The sequence below is a fragment of the Alligator mississippiensis genome, chromosome 3 (assembly GCF_030867095.1).
Source record: "Alligator mississippiensis isolate rAllMis1 chromosome 3, rAllMis1, whole genome shotgun sequence".
NCBI lineage: Eukaryota > Metazoa > Chordata > Crocodylia > Alligatoridae > Alligator > Alligator mississippiensis.
The window spans coordinates 239,155,337-239,173,925 of record NC_081826.1 but is presented as its reverse complement, the minus strand read 5'-3'; the positions used below and the strand labels follow the sequence as shown (position 1 = coordinate 239,173,925).

The following is an 18,589-nucleotide window of genomic DNA, read 5'->3' as shown; positions in this document are numbered from 1 at the left end:
GATAGGTGTTGAGGAGACTCTATTTCCCAGATCATCTGCAATTTATATAATCTGCCTTGTCTTTACTACTAGGGTATTGCTATCTCTATTTGTCTAGGCACAAAAAGAATTATGAGAGGTGTAAAAAACATGAGTAATTAGGAAAGGTTGAAGGAATTGGTTTTATTCAGTGTAGAAAAGAGAAGATGGGGGAGGGGACTTAATAGTCTTTCAGTACATAAAAGGTTGCCGTAAAAAGGATAGTGATCAGTTGTTTCCCATAGTTACTGGGGGAAGGACAAGAAATAATCAGCTTAACTTGCAGCAAAGAAGATTTAGTTTAGATATACAGAAAAATCTTTTTAACTATAAAGATGATAGCCAGGAACAGGCTACGGAATCACCACTGTCGAAAGATGATAAGAAGTGGTTAAATAAATATCTGTTTGGACTGGTATAACTATGTCTGATCCTGCCTTAGTGCAAGGGTCAAACAAGATGATCTCTTAAGGTACCTTCCAGCCCAGTATTCCTATAAGTATGATTGTGCCCTTTATAATAATATCTGAGAATCTTTCCCACCCTTTAAAATAGAGATATGATCAGACTCCTCTTTCTTCATCCCTAACCAGGGAACACAGTTGGAGTAGCCATTCAGTTTTTCAAAACCTATTGTTATTTTGATGTGTTTAGGGCACTATGCCATGGAATGCGGTATCACAGAGATGGGTTTCAGATTCAATTTTGAGACCTGTGAAAGGTCTCAAAGACCTGACATCAGTTCTGTGTTCAGTCTGGAATAACTGCAGAGTGCAGCGTCAGGACTAGGTGTTTATGATAGTATGTTGCTAAGCAGATGGTCCTCTGCATTTTGTAACAGTTGGCATTTTTTCAGGGCATGTGGCTTTGTTCCTAGATAAGAGTTGCAACAGTAAAGCAGAGATCATGAACACGTGGTTCACTATGACTAGGTCCGAGTCTTACAGGGAAGGAAAGGTTCAGTCTTCAGACCAGTCACAGATGGCAGTGGGCATTATTTTGCTTCTATAGCTATTTGAGTAACTAATCAAATTGTAGGTTCTAAAAGAAACAAAAAACTTGACTCAGAGTGAGGCCACATGCCTTCAATAATAAGGGACATTTTAGAAACAGTTCTTTGGTATTTCCCTCTTCCCAGTGACATTGCACAAGCCTTGCCTGGCTCCAGACTTAACCTGTTCCTGATATTTCTCAGTGCCTATCAGGGATGGTGTTCCTTATTCTTGATGTAAAATGGATAAAGAGCTGGAGTTTGTCACTGCTTGCTGCTGGCATGTCTGTGCTTGCTGTTTCAGCAGCTTTTTCTGACTTCAGATAAGTGACATGATAATATGGGAGAGAATATTCACTCTTGTGGGAAGTAGGGCTTTTGGAGGTTGAAACTTATGGCTGTAATAACCCTCTGGGGTTGGGCAGAGAAGAGGACTTGGGGCTTTTTAGAGTGTTTCAGGATATACCTGTTACCTGTTGGTGGTGGGACAACAACATTTGGTTGCTAAAAAGTATCAAATACTGGAGGATCTTCCAGGCTGCATATGGATGTATTTCTCTGTGAATAGGCAGTAGTCATTCACCTGAGCAACAGTTGCCTCAATATCAGGTCTGGCTTGAAGTCTGAGATGAGTATAAAATGCTGGTAGCTGACAGATGCACCTGTAGTCTGATTTTTGCTTAGTTCTCAGTTGGCTGGATAGTGTTGTATGTAATCAAGACATGGTAAAGGTGGAGAGGGAGGATATTTGGATGCTAGTGCCTGGTATGGGGAGCCTTTGTCAGTCTCGTAAGCACTCTGCTACTGAACATTTCTGTTTCTGAAGTCCCAGCTTCCCAAAAATGCTAAGTGGGTGGGCAGCAGGGATTCCGCATTTTCCTTTCGTGTTCTCCATCAGATCTTCAATATGCTTCTAGTAGTACATGTATGTGTATGTTCAGCAACTAAATGTTAAAGTCATTAGAGCCTTTGGATTTTTTTCTCTACTGCAGTATTTCTTCAGAAATCCTTTGCTTGGGAGGAGTTTGTTCTCAGTATGATCTTTACACAGTGCTTTAATGTCTGTGTATATATATGCTTTGCAATGTCACTTTTGTTAACATTTTAAGGTGTCAGTCTTACTGCTTCCAGGCCTGTCAGGATTTGCTTTACATTTGTGTTAATTAGACTGCAGCTGTGATTAAGTAGATAAGCTCTCTGAAGATGAAAAGAATATACATGTGATAATTTCTATTATTCCATTACTTTTTCTTCAATTAGTAAAGCTGCAAAGGCTTTGTTTTGCCTGTTTAATGGTAATTCATACTTTAAATATATAATTTAGTAGTAGTTAATTCTTGAGCAATAACAAAAGGAAATATTATAAAATTTGTGTCAATAGGAAGTTTTTGTTTTAATATTTAAGGTCCCTTTTATGAATGTAGGTGCTTAAAAACATCTACATTAATGCTGCAAGGCATTTAAAAATCAGCACTTAAATTCTTTAACATAGTTCTGAATGCTAGTGAGAACATCCAAATACCAGAAAATTATATATTCAGTGTACATTTGAAAATTGGACTACCCAAGTGAATTCTTTTACCAAGATAGAAATTTTGCACCCACTGTTCTGGAGACTTTCCCAGAAAGAGTAAATTGCCATGTTGATCTATATTCTCAGATGACATCTAATCTTTTTGATGCATATAGTACATCATTTTTCTCTTCAGTGGCACTATGCCTGCATTTCCAAGATTAGTCTACTGCACATAGCTTTAGAAGATTGTCTCTTTTATTATCTTCCCTTTTTGATAAGCCATAAACTGGAAGGTCACATGCAGCTGCCTCCTAGTCTTGCTTACCAATTCATTATATAGCTCTTTGTGACTGAATCACTAGATACCATAGAAGCAGTTAGAAAGCAAGAAGGGGTTATTCAAAGAATGTGCATTTAGGTCTTTTGAAGAAATACAGCGTACTGCAGGCAACATGAAAATCCCCTTTTTCTAGTGCCTGCAATTGAGGCAGCTTTCAACACATTCCCCAAAAAAGGCAAACTTTATTAGAAATTGGACAGAATTTGAGAAAATATTGGTCACACCTATGAAAACACACAGGTCTACTGTCTGTGTTATATACATCCATTTTAAATGGCCATATAGATGAAAAACCATTATTTATGATAAAATGGGCTACTGACATTGAATCAGAAATTAGTGCTAAAGAATGGGAGACGAGCTACAACAACGGTCCTCACACATCCATCTGCACGATGACAAAAGAAAATTATTTTAAAATCCTATACCTACGGTACCTCATACCACTTAAATGTATTTCTGGTACAGGAACACGCAACTGTTGGAGGGAATGTGGTCAGGTGGGAAGATCCTAGATTATATGATGGGTGTGTCCCAGAATCAAACCATTTTGGAAGAAGCTTGGAGACGTGACAAAGGAAGTAACAGGGTGCCAGCTATCAGATAACCCATTAGTATTCTTATTAAACCTTCCTGAGAACTCTGCAATATATGGCCACATCCACATAAGCGTGGCTGTTTTGTTTTCCTAGGGACAAGAAACAGTGGGCACACCTTGTAACGCTGCTAGTTCTCCCCAGGGAATGCCTGTGCCATGCGCCCTCTGGCACGCAGCAGGTTACCCTGGGTGCTGTAGGGGAGGCTGGGGCCAGCACTTTTTTTTTTTTGGTGGATATCCAGGTGTCAAAAAAACTTCCCATGCTACTATCTTGCAGCACAAAACAGCTGAATGTGCGGTATGCGGCACTACAGATGTCTGCAGCACCGCATATCACATGGCCATGCTCATCTGGACATGGTCTGTGAGTCCTAAAGAACTGATCATTCATCTTTTAGTGGCTGTATGAATTACAGTTGCTAAAGCCTGGAAGAGAAGTGACACCTTCTGGTTTCAAAAAGTTTGGAAATTTTTAATAAGGGAAAAAGTCTTCTATCCAGTAAGTGTTCTACAAGGGAGAAGGAAAAACGACGCTTACTTAGAAGTTTGTTGGAAATTCTTGGAATGTGCAAAACAAAAAGAATCTTCATCTGCCTTCAAAGCAGAAAGTCTGAGAAACTTTTTGAATACTGAAGAAAGGTGCAAGTTCTATGAGCTAGCATTTAAGAACAAATTTGGAATAAATTTAAAATTACAAGCAGATGATTACAAGATAGTGAGATTAGAAGATTGTGTTATGCAGAGTTCTGAGGGAAAAGAGGGTGTGAGTTTATTATACAGAAATTAAGAAACACAAAAACTTAATGTTAACTGAAATAAAGGAACTGTTAGAGACTGAAAGGAAGAGAAGAACACAAAACTCCTCTGGACACTGATTTGGCTTAAGAGAGCACTGTTGCTCTCTTAAATAAATAGATAAATAGCTGTCTTTATGTATATTTTGGGGGATTGGATGCATCTTTAAATGTTACATGTTATTTGATCAGATGGGTTTGTTAATACAGTAAAAAAAACAAATAAGGAGCAGGAAGGAGTACCATGTAATAGATAATCAACGGGTGTTCTGTGGATGATCATTTGAAATTTGAACAGTTTTCACAGTTTTTATTAAATTTATATGTAAAAAATATGCTTGCCAAAATAAGTTAATTTCCTCTTGTTTTTAGGTAATGTATGAAGCCATTAAAATTCCAAAATGGATTCCCCTTTCAGATATGCACCCAATAGACTATTATTCTTCTTATACCAAGAACTGCACTGGACATTTTACAAAGAAAGAAATCAGAGATATCAGAGCTTTTTATTATGCTATGTGTGCAGAGACAGATGCTATGCTTGGTAGGTGACATTCCATAATACAGAAAAAGACTATTAAAGCTATTGACAATTCTGATCAGACTTATTTTTTTTGTAGAGAATCATTTGAGTTTATGTATTAAATGATTTCTTAGATATCATATAAAGGATGAATATGAAAAAGAACAAAGTAGACTAGGGTACAAGTTTTGGGAATACTGTCAATTATCAATTACTAGTGGGAATTCAAACCAGGATAGTATAGTGTTATATTGGCAAATCTTAATGGCAGCCATGGTAGGGGAGGTGGTAATGCACCAGGCACCATTCCTCACAGCTAAATGATGGAAAAAAAACTTACTGCTGCTTTGTTTAGTAATAGCTGAAACAAAAAAAGCTACTGCTCTAATACAGACCAGCACGCAAAGCCCTAGTTAAAGCTAAGCCCTATGGCTCAAGTTTACCTGGAGGCTGACTGCGAAGCATTGGGGTTGGGGCCTTGATTAGATGGTATTTTCATATGCAAGTGTGAAAGAAACTAGAAAAGCAGCGAATAAGCAAGGAGACAGCAGAGAAAACACTGAGGAAGGAGAGTAATCACTGAGGAGGCTGACTTAGGCTGAGAAGCACAGCGAAGGTGGTGTCCTGGGTTCTGCCTTCAAAGGAAGACAGGGGCACATGGGCCTTTGCGTCTCCACTGCTGTAGGCAAGAGGCTCTCAAGATTTGCCTGGTGCTCTGCAAATCCAAAAATGTTAAAGGTATATTTGAACAAATTGCTTTTAAAGTTTATCTTGTTGCAGGTGAAATCATTTTGGCTCTGAAAGATACAGGACTTCTTAAAAGAACCATTATTATATTCACTGCAGATCATGGAGAACTAGCTATGGAACATCAGCAGTTTTATAAAATGAGCATGTATGAAGGAAGTTCCCATGTTCCTCTTCTAGTAATGGGGCCAAATATTAAAGCACAACATCGTGTATCAAATGTGGTCTCACTTGTGGATATTTATCCTACCATGCTCGGTAAGTAACTCAGTTCTGTTTGGAATACCAAAATCTCAGTGTTTCAGTTAAGTCAAATACAAATTAAAAGCAGTTACAATCAAAATCAGAGCTCCATTGTCCTAAGTCAGTGATTCTCAGCCAGGGTGCCAGCCTCTGTGCAAGAAGGTAAGCACTGTAATATATAAAGTAGCTTAAAAATTAGGTGCCATTCAGTTTCTAAAAGTTATGGAGGAGTGCCTTGAGTCCATAAATGGGGTTGGGGTTTAAACGCACCTGTATTACAAGATTATTACGACAACTGGGCGTTAGAACTAAATAGAGGCATTGAGAATAGGATGAGAATTAGTCACAGAACCCAATGTTACAAAGCCTAACAGTCCATGAAAGAGCATGTGTCAAATGATTCAAAGCCTCCCCCCTCCCCATATAAGATAAGAAACTTTGAAATAGTAAACTATATACTAGTTACCTACAATAAATTGCTAGGTAGGTATCATCATATAAGGCTCTAGGGTGGGATTTCAAGGTCAAGGTGTGATTAAGAAAAAGAAAGGCTGGCCAAGAAGGATGAAGCTGGAGTAATTTGGCCATAAAACAAAAATACCTGAAAGCTTTAGTTAGAGCAATTTTAGTAGAACAGGCAACAGGAACCGGATAATGGAGGGTCTTGGATGAAACTGGGGGAAATGAATTTAATACCATGGTTATAGAAAGTACACTAAGTGACTTTAGAGGAGAAAGAAAGAATAGGAACATGTAATGGGTGCAGAAGCTAGTATATGAAAGGTGTATTTTTTGACGCTACACATGTAAGTAAGTATTGTATTTTGAAGGGAACAGCCTTTCAACAGAAAACCAAAGAGTAGGGTAATGGAAGCATAGGAGTAGGGGTGAAGGAGGCCATGAGTTAGGAAAGATTGGGTTAACTGGAACTATTGGAAGGATTAAAGGAGGAAAATTGATGAGAGAACTCACTGAATGAGCCACTGCATTGGTGATCAGCAGAGATGATCTAGCATTCATGGTCAAATGTAAAAGTTGAAAATAGGAGAAAAAGGGTGATTATGAAATAGAGTAGCATTTAAAAATCAAAGAGAATGAAGGAAGCCCTTGATGACAAAAATATGGAGAGGAACAGAGGTATCAAATACAAGGAAGAAAGTGTTAAAAGGCATAGAAAAGAAAGATTAAAGGTGACAGAAGTTGGTTAGGCAGCAGTAAAAGTAAGGTAATACAGAAAGGATGAGAGGACCTACATACTTTCTTCTCTGCCCCCCTCCCTGCCCCACCTTCCATTATTCCACCTCCATTGCTCAGATTTCCTTACTTCTCTTTCCCCATGATTCTTCCTTCTGATGTCTATTTATACTGCTCTTTCTCTTCTGCCCACCATTGTGTTCTCCTTAAAGAAACTGCACATGTGCTAAAGTCATTCAGTTGACAACACAGGCAAATTAATTTTTGTCCAAAGAACAAAGTACAGCAGAAGCATGGTGCAAACACACCCAAACTTTACTTTTATAACATGCCTCTGACGAGAACCCTTACAGGACAGAAGATAGTTCAGTCTGCATGCAGAATATATCATGGGCCTCTCTTAAGAGTGCAGTCAAGGATGTCAATACCTACTTTATGGCAGTGGTGATTTTTATATTAACTGTTCTACTAAAGACAAGGGCTGGGACCACCAAATCATTCCACATGAGTTGAGTCATCAGATGATAATATCTGCCAATCCTGTTGTTGGCTACAAATGTCCAACTCGGGATCCATAAAATTCTGGTTTATTAGGCAGATTGAAGCACTGTAATGAAGTTAAATCATAAACCTTGGGGCTGGTCCCCACACACACACACACACACACACACACACACACACACAGTAGCAAGCTACAAGAGTCAGGTATACCTATCCTACAAGCGCTGGAGTCTGCCGTCGATGGCCAGTCAAGGCTTCTTTCACTGTGGTGTTATCCTCCAGAAGGAGGTCGCCGGCTGGTCCTTCTGGCTGGACAGGTCTGGTCGAGTTGGAGATCAAGAAGGCGACACTGAGGGTCACTTTTCACTGCTTTTTATCTGTCCTTAGCAGACTTTGGTGACTCCCCAGTTTTCAGGTTTGCCCAATCCAGGGGTCATTGACCCTTGTGGGACTTCCCCCCCCTCGGTGGCTATTGGATGGCATTTGTCAGCCCCAGGGGTCGTCCACATGTACATGCAGGTTTGGGAGTCCGTTGATGAATTTTGAATAGGGCTCTGGGAGCGGTCGATCTGGAGGTATTCATCCCAAAAGTTGGTCCCCGGCGTTGATTAACTCAGGCCAGGGCTTCTAGCCCTTGATCAGTGACGTTTAGAGATTTCCCGGTTGTTACATTGTCTTCTATTGATTTCTTCCGTTGGTTGATCTGCAGTTTCCTTAGGTGTTAATTTCTGTCTGTTGCTACAGTGTTATACATTCAATCACTGATTCACTCGCTCTTTCAGGGGCCAGCCTGATACAGGGAAGCGGCAGTTTGACTCCTGCCCTTGTTAACATTGTTACTAAACACATTTATAGTTGAAAGCTGAAAGGTGAGGAGTATAAAATATAAGCTACAAGAGTAATGCCATGGTGCACAAATAGATAAAAATACCAACATACACGGGGAGATACAAAATGCACACACACACATTTTAAAACACAATTCCTTATCTTAAAGTGAAAGAAAGAGGAAGGAAGAAAAGGTAGAAGAGGAAAAACATATTTAAAGAGGGGAGAGCAAATGCAGGCAGGAGGAAAAGGGGGCTTTCTGCTACACTATCTAGACCCTAATTTAATTGGCAATCAAGAAATTAAAGTTCTGTTTCATTTTACCAATCTCCTGTGATGTAAAAAATTATATGTCCCAGATCTGGTACTTATATGTAGGGACCTACTGAGAATTTGGGGCAGCTGCCCTGATTTTGTTGTTTGATTGCAGCACCGGTCACCATTTTTTGTGGCAGAGAATGGCACCCCCACCACACACACACACCTCTATCAGAGGGGCCCCAGAATTCCCAGCCCTCCCCAGAGGGGAAAGCCTATTCCGGCGGCAGTCTATTTCAAACCTTGGGGGCTTGGACAGTAAAGAAGTTCTTCCTTATGTCCAGCCTGAATCGGTCGTGGCAGTGTTTGCGACCGTTCGATTTAGTCATCCTTTGGGGCTCTCTGGTGAACAGACGTTCTCCCAGATCCTGATGAGCACCCCTGATAAATGTATAGATCACCCCTGAGCCTGTGCTTTTCTAGGCTGAAGGTCCCATGGCTCTCAGCCTCTCATCATAAGGTCTGTTTTCCTGACCTCTGATCATGCTCTCCTCTGCACTGCACTCTCTCAAGCTTCTCCACATCCTTTTTGAATTGCAGAGCCCAAAATCATTTTGGCTTGTGCCATTGAAGATCCCTTGGCTTTGAACAGTGTTTGCACTTAAGGGAACGCAGGTACTGCAGGTCTTCCCACGTGCTACACAGGGGTATGAGAAAGAAGTTTAAGTTCTGTTTAGGGCCGGGCATATCTGGCCCGCAGACTGGAGATTACTATTTTTCTTTTTATTGCTAAGGAAAAGTTTTCTATTCACTATAGCAGGAAGCAGAAAGAGAGTTTGATGGCAAATGTATAGGTTGCAAAAGCAACTCAACAAAAGAGAGGGAATAGGGAAAAAAAGCGCTACATACTACTGAAGGGCTGTGGGAAGAGAATTCACCAGCTAGGACTATCCATATAGAGGGTACCCTTAAAAATGAAGTGACCACTCCATGTACCTGCAATAACTTTTAGATAAACTATACACTACACAAATCTATCATGAAATAGGCAATGTTGAGTTCTTAATCAGCGTAGATTGACCCCTGCTGAACCAGATGGGGCAACTGACAACTGACGCCCAGGAAAAAGCCAACCTATTAAATAGGTACTTTGCGTCGGTCTTTCATCAGCCCCATGGGACGCCCGTGCCTGCTACAGGGCCGGGAAGTCCGGGTGAGGGTGATCCCCTGCCCTCCATTAATGCTGACTTTGTGAAGGAACATCTTGAGAAGCTGGATACCTTCAAGTCAGCCGGCCCTGACAATCTTCACCCCAGGGTACTCAAGGAGCTGGCGAGCATCATAGCCCAGCCTCTAGCGCGGATCTTTGAAAACTCTTGGCACTCTGGTGTAGTGCCCGAAGACTGGAAGAAGGCCAACGTGGTGCCTATCTTCAAGAAAGGGAGGAAAGTGGATCCGGCTAACTATAGGCCCATCAGCCTGACTTCTATCCCGGGGAAGATCTTAGAAAAGTTTATTAAGGAGGCCATCCTTAATGGACTGGCCGACGCCAACATCTTAAGGGATAGCCAGCACGGGTTTGTTGCGGGTAGGTCTTGCTTGACCAATCTCATTTCCTTCTACGACCAGGTGACCTATCACCTGGACAAGGGAGATGAGATTGATGTCATATATCTTGACTTCAAAAAAGCCTTCGATCTGGTGTCCCATGATCGTCTCTTGGAGAAACTGGCCAATTGTCGCCTTGGGTCCCCCACGATCCACTGGCTGGAAAATTGGCTCCGGGGTCGGACCCAGAGGGTAGTAATTGATGGAAGTCACTCATCGTGGTGTCCTGTGACCAGTGGGGTCCCCCAGGGCTCTGTCCTTGGACCCATACTGTTCAACATCTTCATTAACGATGTGGACACTGGAGTCAGAAGCGGACTGGCCAAGTTCGCCGATGACACCAAACTTTGGGGCAAAGCATCCACGCCAGAAGACAGGCAGGTGATCCAGGCTGACCTGGACAGGCTCAGCAAGTGGGCGGATGAAAATCTGATGGTGTTCAATGCCGATAAATGCAAGGTTCTCCACCTTGGGAAGAAAAACCCGCAGCATCCTTATAGGCTCGGCAGTGCTATGTTGATTAGCACTATGGAAGAAAGAGACTTGGGGGGTCATCATTGACCACAAGATGAACATGAGCCTGCAATGCGATGCTGCGGCTAGTAAAGCGACCAAAACGCTGGCTTGCATCCATAGATGCTTCTCAAGCAAATCCCGGGACGTCATTCTCCCCCTGTACTCGGCCTTAGTGAGGCCGCAGCTGGAGTACTGCGTCCAGTTTTGGGCTCCACAATTCAAAAAGGATGTGGAGAAGCTTGAGAGAGTCCAGAGAAGAGCCACGCGCATGATCAGGGGTCAGGGAAGCAGACCCTACGATGACAGGCTGAGAGCCCTGGGGCTCTTTAGCCTGGAAAAGCGCAGGCTCAGGGGTGATCTGATGGCCACCTACAAGTTTATCAGGGGTGATCACCAGTATCTGGGGGAACGTTTGTTCACCAGAGCGCCCCAAGGGATGACGAGGACGAATGGTCACAAACTACTTCAAGATAGTTTCAGGCTGGACATAAGGAAGAATTTCTTTACTGTCCGAGCCCCCAAGGTCTGGAACAGCCTGCCGCCGGAGGTTGTTCAAGCGCCTTCATTGAACACCTTCAAGATGAAACTGGATGCTTATCTTGCTGGGATCCTATGACCCCAGCTGACGTCCTGCCCTTTGGGCGGGGGGCTGGACTCGATGATCTTCCGAGGTCCCTTCCAGCCCTAATGTCTATGAAATCTATGATTGTATTTGGAAGAATAATAACAATATTTCATGTATGTAGTACTTTGATGTTAGTAGGTACTTTGGCATTTGGATAGCAGAGAACCTTACTCATGCTAATCTTCTTAAATAGAGAGCAACACCAGGGCACATGCTCAAGACCCCTCTCACTGGCTACTATGTCTAAATGCCAATATTGGTCATATGCCAAGCAAAAGTGGACAGAGCTTGATTCTCAGCAGCAAAGACAGGTATAAACCTTCCCGTAGCACATCTTAAAGACATTGCAGCTTCCTAATGATCTCTGTTGAAATGAAAAAACACCCATACTGTGACTGAGCTGAGACAGGCCCCCACAGCTGCACTATGTAATATAAAATTGCATGGAATTTGTGTTATGCAGTATGCCAACAGAATAACCCTTTCTGCCAGGACTTCTACTCACTCTGTCTTCTCACTAGCATTTGTAAGAAGGTGAGTAATCAGGGCTGAATTACTTTACCTCCCTGTATTTCAGCTTTTCCATTTGTAAAGTGGGGATATTGATATTGAGCTCCTTTTGGAAAATATTTTGTGATCCACTGATGAAAAGCAATATATATGGGGTACAGTAGTTGCTAATGCAATGCCTGTGGCAGAGGAATCCTCTTTCAGTTAATCCTTAATACTTATCTGGCTCTTAGATGATGGTCTTACCAGGAACCAAGTTTAGAGGACATGTTTTGATTCACTAGCATGTTCACTATGTACCGTATTAACTCAAATCCAAGATGAAGTTCCGCCCCCACACTCCCTACCAGTCAACCTAGAAAGAAAAGCACCTCATCTTAGATGTGTGTACCAAGCAGGGTGGGAGGGGGCAGGCAGCTGCTGCAGCTCTGACTCAGGCCCTGAGCCCAGGTTGGAGCCAGTCAGACCCACAGCAGCCTCCTCCCTGCCCCCTCCACTTGTCCTCTGCAGCTTCTGCCCACTCCCTGCCCCACTCATTGTCATTTATAGCTCAGCCCCAGCCCAGGCTGGGTTTCCTTCCAGGCATGAAATACATGAAAATCCTGTCCCCAGCCCAGCCAGTCAGCAGCGCTGACATTACTGCATGCCCCAGCAAGGGCTGAGCTTCTATATGCTGTGCTCTGGGAGGGAACAGAACTCCAGCAGTATCTGACAGCCAGGTGGGAGATAGGGGAAGTGGGGAAGGAGAGACTGCAGAAAGCAGGGATGAGGAAGGGGCAGAGATTGTGGAGTGGAGTGGGAGGGGAAAAGGCTATGGGGAGCTGGGAGTACAGGGGCAAGAAGGCTGCCTGACCCTCGTGCCCCACCTTCTATTTTCCCTGCTCCAATAATTTTAACCAATTCATAAATTGTCCATATATAAAATTTAATTATTGGGGGGGGTCATCTTAAAATTCAGAGACAACTTAGATTTGAGTAAATACAGTACCAAGACTTCATTATTGTTACTAGCATTATTTAAGAGAAGGTTTAGTAATGTTTGTCTTTGTTTAGATATAGCTGGAATCCCTCTCCCTCACAACCTCAGTGGGTATTCCCTGATGCCTCTGTTATCTGAAAAGGCAGATGAAACCTTATCCAGAAGCCCACATCCAACATGGATACTAAGTGAGTTCCATGGATGCAATGTGAATTCTTCCACCTATATGCTTCGAACTGACAAATGGAAATATATTGTGTATTCAAATGATCACTCCATTCCTCCTCAGCTCTTTGGTATATTAACAACTTTTACTTTACTAATTTTTTTTAATTTCTCAGTTTTGTTTAATTTTAAAAATACCGTGGCAAACTATTAACAGTTCTCGTTTGTTGCAGACCTTTTTGCCGATCCGGATGAACTAACAAATGTAGCTACAACATACAGGGAAGTAGCACACTCCTTGGAGAAAAAACTTCGTTCCATAATTGACTTTCCAAAGGTCTCTGCTTCTGTCCATGAGTACAACAAGAAGCAGTTTATCAATTGGAAACAGAGTGTAGGACAAAACTACTCAAATATTATTGCGAACCTTAGGTGGCATCAAGACTGGTTAAAGGACCCAAAAAAGTATGAACGTGCAATTGATAAGTGGCTTAAATAGAACATTTCTGTATAGGAAAAAAAAAAAAATGCAGAAAGGAAGTGTTGACTCTGTTATATATCATTTCTGGGAAATAAATTAGTATAGTGAATGCGCTCAAGAAATAAAATTATTAGAGTTGGGTACTTTGTGCCCAAAAGCTTGTCAAACTTCCTTCCTAATTATATAGCTGTTCTAATAAAAGATAGTAGCAATGCAGTAATTCAAAGATTATCATCACAACCTTAATCTGAGATCCTTTAAAGCAATAATCGCACAAGGCACATCTACGCATGATGCTACATTGCTGTAGCAACGTACTACGGCAACAGTGTCCGCGTGCAAAACCTGTGACACCGCAGCTGCAATCGCTGTAGCGAACGCGCTCCCCCAGTTGCATCGTTATGGCAATGTAGTGCCTAAAAATAATCAGGCACAGTACTGGCTGTAACTGCGCCATAGCAGCACGTGTAGATGTGCCCACAGACTTGGATTTTTCTGTTAGCAAGACATGTATATTATATAATCAATCATGTTACCAAGTCTACATTCCATCAGATGAAACTTTTAGTTCAAGGTTAATCAATTTTGATAGTTGGGAAGGAAAGTGCATAAATATAAATTCATTTCCATAAAATAGTCCTGATTATTGAGAAAATGTATGATGCTTTAAGCAATTAAACACTAAAACCCAATGAGAATTTGCATGTATACGAGACATTAAGACCTCAGAATTTGGCATAGTGGGGGACAGATTATGGTAATAGATCATAACATCAGGTCTGGGTCTGGATATATTTTCCCAGGTCAGTGAGCATACAGCTGTGAAAACAGCACCAGAAAGTATAATAATTAGTACTGGTCTGAAAAAAAATTCTGAGGTCCATTCTGGTATCTATCATGGCAACCTTCTCTATGCAGACTCAGTGGGACTCTTCCTCTCCAGAAGTGTCTTAGTGGACAGCTTCTAACCATTAAGACTTGGTGCCTGCTCTTGGGAACCTCTGAAGTATATGCAGATGACAAACAAATCACAGAATAACAAATATACAAACAAAAAACAAGGTTTTGTACACTAGTGGAAACTAACCAAAACGCATGTGTAGAAATTTAAGCATCAATAATTGCTTCTGCGCAGCAGAAAATAAAGACAGACTCTGTAAAGCCACAGTCCTGCTCTTAGCTCCTGCAGGTTGACATTTATTTCTTCATGAATCTGCATGCAGAATTAGGGTCTAAAATATACAAAAAAAGATAGGATGCAGGGGATGCCTAAAAGAATGATGAACTTAGTTGTTACTATTCTGCATCACATCACAGAGATATATCACAGAAAATAAGCAGTGCTAAAAAAAAAAAAAAAAAAGCAGGAAATTAAATTAGTTTGTGATTAACACTGTTTTTAGTTAAATCCATCATTAAATCAGCACATAAATGTACAGTTTATTGTTGTATATAGCTGTCTACAGTAGTAGCTATTCAAGGTCATATAATCTTTCATACTTAAACTGACTTATATAGCATCCTATAATAAATCGGGCTGTTTGCAGAGATTTAAGAAAAAACAGCCACACTTTACTAGAAGAAGTAGCACATTATTTCGACCTGACTGCGGCATCTGAATAGACTGGGTGCTGCAGCAGGGCTTTTTGGCATTTTTAGCTAAAGCAGAGTTAATCAGCTATTAGATAAAAGTGCCAAAAAAGCCTCACTAAAGTGCCCAATCTATACAGATGTCGGGCAAGCTGGGTCCAACTAAAGCACTGCCTCTTTTGGGCATGTGCAGGGCTCAGCACAGGAATGCACTGAGCTTAAAGTAAAATGCTGGTTTTTATTTTGGGGGGTTTTGTTTTGTTTTTTAACGTCTGCAGGCAGCCTCAGTGATAAAATTAGGCTGGCAAAAATAGACATGAAAATACCACTTATTTATTGACTTAAACATGGTATATGTATCCAATAAACTGTTTTGATAAACTATGTTTTATAGCTATACTATATTATACATTTGCACTAATAAAACCTTATATTTCACTTACTGCTGTTACAATATTTCTCCCTCAATTCTTGTTCCAAGTCTGAGGATTATAAATGAATAGGCCAAAGCTATTCCCTGAGCAAAACAGTACACACAGTTCTTATTAAAATGGGTACACACTTCAAATACAGATGGAATCACTATTAGCAAAAGTGAAAATTAGGAAAAAGATCAAATATCAGCAATGAATTGTAAACTGGCTATATAAATTGACAAAAGAAATGTACTTCTTGGAAGGCCTAGGACCAGTCTGTATGGAAGGGAATTGCAAATCATCAACATTCAAAGATCTGGAAGGTGGTAACACATTGTACAGAATGTACAATAATAAAATAAAATTATCGTAAGTTTTTGTTCCAGTGGTATTTTGTTACAGAGTATTTACAGAATTATCTAGAAGGGATGATGATGTCTCATTGGAAGATCAGGCAGAATAGTAATTTTCTCTGAAACTAGCGAGCCTGCTTTAAAAGGCAGTTCTCAGTAGGTGTTTTACTCACAAAGCGTTAACATGTGCTAGCATTGAAGACAACTTCCTGGTGCAAGTGCTGGAGCTTGGCCCTGCTGTTCTTGACCTGCTGCTCACAAACAGGGAAGAATTTAGTGGGGAATGTAGTAGTGGATGGCAACTTGGACAGCAGTGACCACAAGATGATTGAGTTCAGGATCCTGAGGAAAGGAAGGAAAGCAGCAGAGTAAGGACCCTGGACTTCAGAAAAGCAGATTTTGACTCGCTCAGGGAACTTATGGGCAAGATCCCCTAGGAAGGCAGTCTGAGGGGAAGATGAGGAGTCCAAGAGAGCTGGCTGTACTTGAAAGAAGCCTTACTGAGAGTCCAGGAACAAACCATTCCAACGTGCAGGCAGACTAGTAAGTATGGCAGAAGACCAGCTTGGCTTAGCAGGGAACTCTTCAGTAAGCTAAATCACAAAAAGGCAGCTTATAAGAAGTGGACACTTAAGGACAAAAAGCTAGAGAGAAATATAAGAGCATTGCTCAAGCATGCAGGGATGAAGTTAGGAAGGCCAAAGTACAATTGGAGTTGCTAGCAAGGGATGTGAAGGGTAACAAGAAGGGTTTCTACAAGTATGTCAGTAACGAGAGCAAAATCAGGGAAAGTGGGCCCCTTACTGAATGGGAGAGGCAACCTAGTGACAAAGGACATAGAAAAAGCTGAAGTGCTCAATGGCTTTTTCACCTGCCTTCACAGACAAGGTCAGCTCCCAGACTACTGCACCTGGCAGCATAGTTTAGAGAGGAAGTGACCAGTCAACTGGCAAAAGAACAGATTAGGAACTATTTAGAAAAGCTGGACATATACAAGGACATGGGGCTGGATAGGATGCACCCAAGGGTGCTGAGCAAGTTGGCCAATGAGACTGCAGGGCCACTGGCCATCATCTTTGAAAACTCATGGCAATTGGGGGAGATCCTGGACAATTGGCAAAGGGCAAACATAGTGCCCATATTTAAGAAAGGGAAAAAGGAGGAGCCAGGGAACTACAGGCCTGTCAGCCTCACCTCAGTTTCTGGAAAAATGGAGAACCTCAAGGAATCCATTTCTAAGCACTTGGAGGGAGAAGATGGTGATTAGGAACAGTCAGCATGGATTCACCAAGGGCAAGTCATGCCTGACCAACCTGATTGCCTTCTATGATGAGATGACTGGCTCTGTGGATGAGGGGAGACCGGTGGATGTGGTATACCTTGACTTTAGCAAGGTTTTTGATACCGTCTCCCACAACATTCTCGCGAGCAAGCTAAGGAAGTATGGGTTAGATGAACAGACTGTAAGATAAACAGAAAACTGGCTGGATCATCGGGCACAAAGGGTAGTAAATCAATGGCTTGATGTCTAGTTGGCAGCTAATAGTAAGTGGAGTGCCCCAGGGGTTGGTCTTGGGGCCAGTTTTGTTCAATATCTTTACCAATGACCTGGAAGATGGCATAGAGTGTACCCTCAGCAAGTTTGCAGATGACACCAAGCCAGGGGGAGTAATAGATATGCTGGAGAGTAGGGCTAGGATTCAAGCAGACCTCAACAAATTGGAGGATTAAACCAAAAGAAATCTCATGAGGTTCAATAAGGACAAGTGCAAAGTCCTGCACTTAGAAGAATCCCATACTCTGTTACAGCCTGGGGATGACTGCCTGGGTAGCAGCTCTGCAGAGAAGGGCCCAGGGGTTGCAGTAGACGACAAATTGAATATGAGCCAACTGTGTGCCCTTGTTGCCAAGAAGGCTAGCAGTATACTGGGCTGCATTGGTAGGACTGCTGCCAGAAGATCAAGGAAAGTGATTATCAGGGATCCTGGTTTTCTCCAATTAAAAACTGCAAGTTCTCCGATTAAAAACCCAAAATCTGTGATAAGAATTAAAGGCCTCTCACAGCCCCACCCAGTGCTGCTGATGCCCCACACTCCTCTCCAGTCTCATCAGCCCTCCTGATGCCCCTCGCAACAGCCCCCCAGACCCACAGACATGCAGACAAACACAGACACCCGCCCCAGCAGGTAAGTGTGTGTTGAGGGAAGAGGCGGGGCAGGGTGGGGGAAAGGGAAGGTGCTGGGGGAGTAGATCAAGAAGGCGGGGGGGGGTGCCCCTGTGCCCATTCCCAGGAGCAGGGCCAGGGGGTGAGGGCAGGGGTGCCACTCTGTGGGTCACACACATGCCGGCTGGCCTGACAGGAGGTTCGCACATGGAGGCCACCACCGCAACTCTGCCACTGCGCCCTGCGCTACCATCCCACGGCCACCTGAATGGCTTTGTGGGCAAGTGGCGCAGGGCACAGCAGCAGCAGTGCGGTGGCAACCACTGTGTGCAGGCCACATAAGTGCCGCCTGGCTGGGGGGTGAAACGTGGGGGTTGTATTCAGCAGCATGCTCTGCAACCAGCTGCACAGCTCCATGGTGGCATCTGCACACAGGGTGGAGGGGCTTTGCGGGCAAGCACTACCACTGCAGAGCCATGCCCTTCGCCCCTAGATCCTAGAGGTAAGTAGGGTTCAGGGGCTGTGGGGCAGGGCTGGGGAAGATGGTTGGGGGCTGAGGGAGCATGGGGTACTGCCAGCCCCAGGCAGCACATAGAAGCTGGGAGCAGGGCCAGGGGGTGAGGGCAGGGTG

At 42.6% G+C, this 18,589-nt stretch overlaps 2 protein-coding genes across 5 annotated transcripts in view; one reads left to right on the top strand and one right to left on the bottom strand.

Moving 5' to 3' along the window:
* Positions 1 to 15,820, top strand: part of ARSK (arylsulfatase family member K) — a 47,584-nt gene extending 31,764 nt beyond the window's left edge. The window contains exons 5-8 of one of the 3 annotated variants that reach the window (XM_059725014.1): positions 4,630 to 4,801; positions 5,561 to 5,785; positions 12,864 to 12,977; positions 13,188 to 15,820. In XM_059725014.1, the coding sequence (XP_059580997.1) occupies positions 4,630 to 4,801; positions 5,561 to 5,785; positions 12,864 to 12,977; positions 13,188 to 13,453 (777 nt within the window). In that variant the 3' untranslated portion in view covers positions 13,454 to 15,820. Of the gene's footprint in view, positions 1 to 4,629; positions 4,802 to 5,560; positions 5,786 to 12,863; positions 13,086 to 13,187 lie in introns of all 3 variants that reach the window. The other 2 variants (XM_059725012.1, XM_014597258.3) reach the window with 2 other exon arrangements.
* Positions 1 to 18,589, bottom strand: part of SKIC3 (SKI3 subunit of superkiller complex) — a 145,443-nt gene that overhangs the window by 116,997 nt on the left and 9,857 nt on the right. The window lies entirely within an intron of this gene.